Genomic DNA, 8,824 nt, shown 5'->3' with positions numbered 1-8,824 from the left:
ATATTGCAAAAATAAAAGAGTATTTTCTCAAAAAAAAATAAAAATAAAAGAGTATTTTACTTCATATTTGGTTGCCAATAAATCAATTAACTTATTTAGCTAAGGGCAATTTTCTCAAATAGCCATTTTTAAGTTTTTGTCAAAAAATTGTCCTAAAAAATAAAATGAAAAAAATAACTTTTATTTGTTTTGAAAGTTTTAATATTTAGCTTTTATTTTTTTGAAATTTGAAACCCCACCCCTAATTTCACTCCTTAACTCTAAGCTCTAAGTCTTAAATAAAATTTTTTTGGTCATTTTCCTCTTTCGGATGTTATTTCTGTGAAAATAAACAAAATAGAAAGAGTTATCTAAGAGAATTTTTCTTTAGTTAATGAAAATTTTAATTAATTTGTCAAGAAAACAATTGATGGGGGGATCAATTTTTTTTCAGAACGGTGTAAACTTATCAAGTAAAAATCTAAGGAAACTTAAAAATCTAGTGGTGGTTGTTGTCCTAATTCTAACTAATGAACATATTCACGAACAAGATGGGTGAGAATGTTACTCCTTTTCACCCTTCTCATATTACTGTAGTGTTTAGGTTGTTTTGGCATATGACCATTTAGATTGGTAGAAATGTTTGCACTAGGACTTGCGAGACTTATGATTTTTTTTTCTCCAGCAGCTAATAAACAGATTCTATAAACTAAATCGGTAGATCCACATTCATATGAACAATATAAAATAGTTATTTTTTTACATTATGTGTTAGACTCCTACAGACTCAGTAAAAACTCTTCAGAATTAGATAGCCTAATCCATATAATTTTGTGATCTTTGTTCATAATAACGGACCAAAATTATTAATAAGAGACCTAAGCCATCTTTTCGTAAATTTGGAATATCTATAAATAAACATAATTTATCATCTACAACACCATATATTTATACAAACATTTATATAGTTACTTGGTATATATATATATACATGTGTAATTAGTGTTGTCGACAAACTATTTTCCCACAAGAACTATCATATAACATCAGATATCTCTTATATTATGATCATGTTCTATATATCTCGAAACAATAATTTCAGATTTAATTTCTTATGAAATGCCTAAGACAATATTTGAGATTATTAAAATTTATGAAATTAAGCAAATTATTAAAGTAACAAAATCGACAAGGTATAATGGATATTTAATATATTATTTATACAGTACTGAAATTGGTGAGGGACAAAACATAAAAAATAATAATAAACAATTGTGGTAGTGGTTGTAGCTTTAAAAAATTTGTATAGATTAAAAATCTGTAAACTTTTTGCTATGGTTTTAGATTTTATTACTATAGAATTTTATGGAAAATCACAAAAGTTGCTGTGAATATTTGGCTATACAAACACTTGTATAATTGTAGGTTATTTCAAGAACTATCATTTAAAAAAAATTACTAAAGCTTGATTGATGTGAATTTAGTGCTATAAAAATAAAATAGATTTTGTTATGTGCATCCGCGCAGATGTATTTTTTGTAAGATATATTGCTATTTGTTTTTCATGTTAATATTAGGGCTGAGCAAAAAATCCTGAATCCAAAAAATTGACCGATCCCAATCCAAAAGTAGTATCAAACCCGAACCAAAATTGATTAAATATCAAAATTATTCAATTTTTTGTATTTAGAGAACTGAAACTGAATCTGATCCGAACAAAAGTATTCTGAATACCCGAATATATCTGAAATAGACTTATATACTGACATATGTTAATCATTTTTAGATTTAATGTATATAAAATGTCCAATATATATATATATATATGATACTTTTAAGTTGGTTTAAATACTTGAAATATATATAAATAATCAAAATTAAATATCTAAAATAGTTGAAGTATACCCAAAACACCAAAATACTTAAAATAATTATTGATTATCTATCCAAATATTTAAATCGAAACAATTTATATGTTAAGTTTAGGTATTTTGACATATGTTATTCAAATTTATATGTAATATATTATTTTGTTTATATATTTTGTGAAATTTAAAATATATAATGAATTTTAAAATTTTAAAATTTTAAAATTTTAAAAATAATTTAATTGGGTATCCCAACCCGAACCGAACTCGCAAAGATCCAAATGAATCCGAAGCAAAATTTAGAAATATTCGAATGAGGCTGAAATCTTTGACTCCGAAAACCTCAAACCCAAATAGACCCGAACTGAACCAGAATAGATATCCGAATGCGCACCCCTACTCAAAACCTTAGTAACATAAACACTCACAAGTAATTAATCATATTTTATACGTACCACCATATAAGTAATCATATAATTAATAGTATGTTATACTTACTATCATATAAATAACCACATATATTATATTTTTAAAATTTAATGTGAAATATAATAACCATAATTTAAGTTGGTTTATGAAATTGGATTTTGTATTGTGTTTTTCTTATATACCGAAAATATTTTTTTTTAATAATGGTTATTGGATAATATTTTAGTAAATTTTTTTTGAACATATGTATATTTTTAAATCAATTTTTCATATAAATCAACTTTAGATTATTATTTTGGTTTTAAATATGTATATACAGTTTAAATTTTATTTTATGATTTTTTTAGATAATTAGATTAATTAGCTCATTTTTTATATTTTAAAACTTGCTCAAATAGATAGTTTCTCATAATATAATGAATTTCCAAATTTTTTTAATAACATAAATCTTTTTTTTTTAATATATTGTTATCCATGTTTGCAAATATCATTATATTCTTTTTATATTGTTATTTATGTTTGCAAACAAACCTTTTTTTTAATTGTTATTTATGTTTCCAAACAAACTTCTTTTTTTTAATCTGATATCCATGTTTACAAACAAACATTTTTTTTCAAAAAACTACTATCCATATTTCTAAACAAACTTCTTTTTCTTTTTAAAATTTCTATTTATATTTCCAAACAAACCTCTTTTTTTTAATCTACTATCTATATTTCTAAATAAACTTCTCTTTTAAATTACTACTAGATCTTGACCCGTACGACCGCACGGGTATTAATTTTCTGTTTTAATTTTTATTTATTTATACTAAATGATGCATTTGTAATACTTGATCGTTTTATATTGACTATGTTAGGAATGTATATTTGGATACCACTGATTCGGTTAAAATCTATTTGGGTTTGAGATTCCCGAGTTTAAAGATTTCAGCAACATTCAAATACCTATAAATTTTGGTTTCGGTTTGATTCAGGTATTTGCGGGTTCGGTTCGGATACGGATACTCCGTTTGAATTATTTTAAAATTTTTAAAATTTATATATACTTTAAATTTCTCAAAACATATAAATTTGAGTAATGTAAGCCAAAATACCTAAATTAAAAATTTAAAAAACAGGTTGATTTTTTTTTAAATCTACTATCTATATTTCTAAATAAACTTCTCTTTTAAATTACTTTTCATGTTTTCAAACAGACATAATTTGTACTTCAGTTTTAATATTATAGATGGAAAAGTAGACATCATCTACAACAACTACCGGTCACACCCTATATATCAAAACGATATTTGTAAGATTGTATGTGTATATTATATATATCTTCATTTATTATGGTAGTTCCAATATATATATATTACTAAGAAGACAGTATAACAAAACATAAAAGATCAACAGAAATGCTATAGAAACATTGCTTACACCCAAATTGTAAGAAATCCTATATTAAACAGCAATATCTATACTATTAAAGTACAAGCACATTTGGATTTTTACTCTGTTCACCCCTATTAAAGAGACTTTCTTTTGTATTCATTAATGACATTTTGGACATTTTGCATTGGTTTTTTTTTTAATTGTTTTTGGTTTGTCATTAACCACCGGTTTCCTAATTCAATTTTGGTATGTGATTATTCCGTGTTTGATACTGCATCATTTTAATATTTTTCCAACCGGACATGTTTGAAACTGCATCGTTTTTTCTCAAACTATTTAATGGTTTGGTTTTAAACCACTTTTTCCTAAATATAATCCCAACTATCTAACAAAAATTATTTATAAAAAATAAAAATTGTTTATTGGTTCAACCAGTGGTTCAACCGGTAACTGGATTTCGATTTTAGTAGTTTTTATTGGATTTTTAAATTTTGTTTTTTTTTTCAAACCTGAACTGAATTTATCTTTGATCAACCGGTAATCCGTTCAACCGCAGGTCTCAATCGAATTTCAAAACACCGATCAAAACTATAAAACTGTTATATTGATTTATATTTAAAATATCTAATTCAAAATTAAAAACCTAAAAATACATGTATAATATAGTTTTACCGAACATAAATCTGGATATAAAATACATATATGAGACGGATTATATAAATATATATACAAGACGGATTATATAAATGTGATTATATAAAATTTTCACCAAACATAAACCCGCGCTTTGAAAGCGCGGGTCAAAATCTAGTGATCTATTAATATAAGTTTAGTCCAATTATTGTAATACAATTATTAAAACATTCTAAAAATGTAAAACAAAAGTACGGGCAAAAATTTAGTTATTGGTTAAAACAAAACGAAATTATCAATCGGGGGCCTTAAAACTTGTAAACAGATGTTGGGCCTGAGGCGACCGCCTTTTTCATAATCAAGTAAGCATGGCCCTGTATGTATTATGTGAGATTTACTTGCCGCGGCATCGGTGTGCTTTAGAGCAACCACGACTGTAATTGTTGGCAGGACGGGGAGGAGCACCCTTTTCAATACGACATTTATTATTTGTAGGATTTTTTTGAAGACATTTGTAAACGGGGTTGTTTTCTATCGCCTCTGATTGCTCCACAATCACAGCGGCGCAAATCACCAATATCAGTATCACGCTCACGCATGCCTTCATTTTCTGTTCTTAATGTTCTTAAGGGGAATAGTAATCCCGGAATATGATGGATCCTTCTTCTTTTTTTGCTTTTCTTTTAGCGTGAATTAGATGAAAAGTGGATTTATATATAGAAAGAAAATTAGGGCGTACACTAATTTTAGCTGATCCTTGTTTAGAGTGTATACTAATCTAACACAAGATACTAAAATAGGATTCCTTGGGAGACTTTTCCAAGTTACGTTGGGTTTTGATTTTGATATTTTTTATATATAAAAAAAGGTATTTACACTATCACAAACTTGAAAGAATTGAGATTGGTCAAATTTCAAACCATTATATGCCTAAAAATAGAGTAAGTTATCTATTAGGAAAAGCAGAGCAACAACAACGGTCTGGATTTTACTGTCCTCTATTGCTGATGAGGACATGCTAAGTTTAACCGAATCAAACCATTTGAGATTGAAACAAAGATCTGGATGATGGAGCACCAAACACATTTTAAGGAGCTATGACGCAACAAAAAGCTAAAATTCTTCAACATAAGTATAATCAAAGCATAAAAAGAGTTCTCGATGAGTTCTACCAAGATCATTCGACCAAGCAAGGTCAGGTCAACCCCAACAAACAACAAGTTACAAGAGGTCAATGAAGCATTAGTACACCTCCAAGTCCAAAGGAATGAAATATTAGTGCAGTGTTTATGATGAAAAGACACATTCTTAGATTTCTATATCAATGATAAATCTAAAACCTCTCTAACAAACCATTCATTTTGCTACCAGGCTCTTAAGAAGTGTCAGCTTAATGCCACAATTAGCAATCTACCTGATAAACTTTATCATTTGTGTTAATCTTCTTACCAAACAACAGAGAAGATTTATCAAAGTTAATACGTTATCCTGATATTTGTTCGTAGTTCCGGACTATTTTCATCACTTTCTCACATGATTTATTTCATTCGTTCCGATCAACAATTTTAAGATTTGACTAATTTCTTCGTTACTATCTACATACACAATGTCTGAATATTTAATTAAGATATTTGGTAAAATTTATAGTTTAACTAGATAATGGTTTGATTCTTAAAAATAAACTATTTTTACAAAAGAATTAAAAAAAACTATAAAAACTAGTAAAAACAATATTCTACTATAAGGAACAAAAAAAATCTTTTAAAATTCTATTTCCCTAAACAATAATTTAGTGAATAAATATTGTAAAACGTAAAAATATTGAATACTGAATATGAATGTTTTATTTTGACCCGTAAAATTATAGATATACATAATTTTGGATTATACCGAAATGGGTAACAAAATCAAATCAAATTTTAAAGCCTACCTCTAATACATAATGCTTACAACTACAAAAACTAGAGATGATGGGGTGAATGGTGATGGATGTGAGTGTTCCACACAGCCATAAATCTCTACAAAGCAATAAAACTAAAACAATCAAGTTTTATTAATAAAATCTAAAACTACAGCCAAAATCTTTAAAAGGAAATATATTGGTTTTAGAAATCAATTTTTCTACAGCTTTTATCAAGTGCTTTGAAAAGTATCCAAAGCAGAAAAAAATTAAAACCAAAGCAAAAATCTTACAGTTTATTTTCTAAAGCAAAAAATCTAAAATTACAGCAACAATCAATCAATCCCAATGTTACAATTCTTAAATAGATCTACTAAAACTAAATAAACTAGAGACGAACAATAAATCATTTGTGGGACCGCCCTGGATCCATAATATTAGGATCCAACTTTCTTTAAAAAAAATATTTTGTCTAAATTAGCAATTTTAAAATTTGAGTTTCTTCCCCACTATCCAGATATTTGATGTTCGAATATTCAATCGGATTATTTTTTTTAAAACCAAAATTTACTTAACAGCAATATTCCATTACAAAAATAAAATATTATCTTTTAAAAAATTATTCATTAAATAGTTAATTTCATGAATAAAATATTATAGAACTTATATATAAATACTGAATATTGATAATTGATCTAAATTTTTAACTATTAGTTAATTCACTAAATATTATTGATAATTAATTCACTAAATAGTTAATTTCATGAATAAAATATTATAGAACTTATATACAAATACTGAATATATATTGATAATTGATCTAAATTGATATATAATGAAATGAATAAAATTTTACGGTCCATACCTAATAACAACATGCTTAAATAGATCTACTAAAACTACATAAACTAGAGCCGATGTGTCAAATCTTAAATATATCTACTAAAACTGCATAGACTTGAGACGAACACAGGGAATGTAAACAACTAATCAGGAGATCGTATAGAGATCAAGAATTTTGAATAAAAAAAAAAGAATTTAGAACAAAAAGATTGCGTAGAAATAAGCCAAAGTAAAGAAGAAAGCCATAGAGAATTTGATATATATTAAAATGGTTTGTTTCGTCACTTGTTGGTAGGTAGTTCTGCAGCTCATGTTCCACGTTCGAATCCATGAAAAAGACACTACTACATGTTCGATTATTGCAATTTGACCGGAGGGAAGTTCACATGTTTCACATTATCTGTAGAATATTCGCGAAACATTAATCCTAAAACCGAACTCCTCCATTATAAAACCCAAGGTAAAATTACGTTGAGAACATAACTCTCTCTTTGTCTTTGTTTTTGTTTTGAATCTCTACACATGGCGCTCCGACAAGAAGAAACACTTTCTCTCGCAAGGAAGACAACAGAACAAGAACCTTCTCAAGATATCATTTTCCGGTCCAAACTTGCTGATATCTCTATTCCAAACCACCTTCCTCTCATCGATTACATCTTCCAGAGATTCTCCGGCGGCGGAGACGACGGTGGTTCCACCACCACATGTCTCATAGACGGTGTCACCGGACGCATCTTTACCTACGCCGACGTACAAATCACTCTAAGGAGAATCTCTGCAGGACTCCATCGGCACGGGATCCGCCACGGTGACACCGTGATGCTCCTTCTCCCAAACTCGCCGGAGTTTGCTCTATCTTGCCTCGCCTTAGCTTACCTCGGAGCCATATCGACCCCTGCTAATCCGTTATTTACCCCACCTGAGATCGCAAAACAGGCAAAAGCCTCCGCCACGAAGATGATCATTACAAAGCCATGTTACGTCGATAAGCTAACAAACCTTGAAAACGTTTTGATAGTTTGCGTAGACGAATACGACATTCCGTTACCGGAGGGATGCTTGAGTTTCACAGAACTGACTCAAGCGGACGAGAATGAGCTTCCTAAACCGGAGATCTCGCCGGAGGATACGGTGTTGATGCCGTTCTCCTCCGGGACCACGGGACATCCAAAGGGAGTAATGATTACTCACAAGGGAGTAGTTACGAGCACCGCTCAGAAAGTCGACGGAGAAAACCCTCATCTCAACTTCACAAGAGATGACGTCATCATATGTTTTCTCCCAATGTTTCACACTTACACCCACAACTCGCTGATGCTTTCGGCGATGAGGGCCGGTGCGGCGTTCTTGATCTTGATAGAACCGTATTTTATAAACTACGGATTACTGAATATTGTAAAGAATAAAATTGATAAAATTATATACCAAAGATTAAGAAAAGGATGATACAACTGCAGAGGCGAGATATTATCTCTTTCCTTAACTCAAATACGTAAAACCTCTCTGATCTGATCTTTGTTTCTTCCCCGGTGGGCTCTTGTCGCTTATGCCGGGGGAGATCTCTATTCTCTATTAGTATTTTTCATCAATTTATTCTTTTTGTCACTTAGTTTTAAGGGTTTTTTTAGATCTCTTCGTCAATTGTGACGAGTTATTCTACCGTGTGTTGCTGAGTTGGTTTCTGAAGATCTAGTTGTGTTCCGGATTGGAAGTTCAACGGTCAGGTGCCTGATTAGACTTGTGCCAGAGCGGAAGATCAACGGTGTTCTTATTGGTGTGCTTATTTTCTTGGAAA

General features: G+C 29.3%; 1 protein-coding gene across 1 annotated transcript; it reads left to right on the top strand.

The window, feature by feature from the left end:
• Positions 1-7,551: 7,551 nt before the first annotated feature.
• Positions 7,552-8,765, top strand: LOC130494832 (4-coumarate--CoA ligase 4-like). The gene is made up of 2 exons (XM_056985637.1): positions 7,552-8,393; positions 8,717-8,765. The coding sequence occupies exons 1-2, from the start codon at positions 7,552-7,554 to the stop codon at positions 8,763-8,765; spliced, it is 891 nt and encodes a 296-aa protein (XP_056841617.1).
• Positions 8,766-8,824: the final 59 nt, after the last annotated feature.

The sequence above is a fragment of the Raphanus sativus genome, chromosome 5 (genome assembly GCF_000801105.2).
Source record: "Raphanus sativus cultivar WK10039 chromosome 5, ASM80110v3, whole genome shotgun sequence".
Lineage (NCBI taxonomy): Eukaryota > Viridiplantae > Streptophyta > Magnoliopsida > Brassicales > Brassicaceae > Raphanus > Raphanus sativus.
Note: the sequence above shows the minus strand (reverse complement) of the source record. Positions and strands in the feature narration are given on the sequence as shown.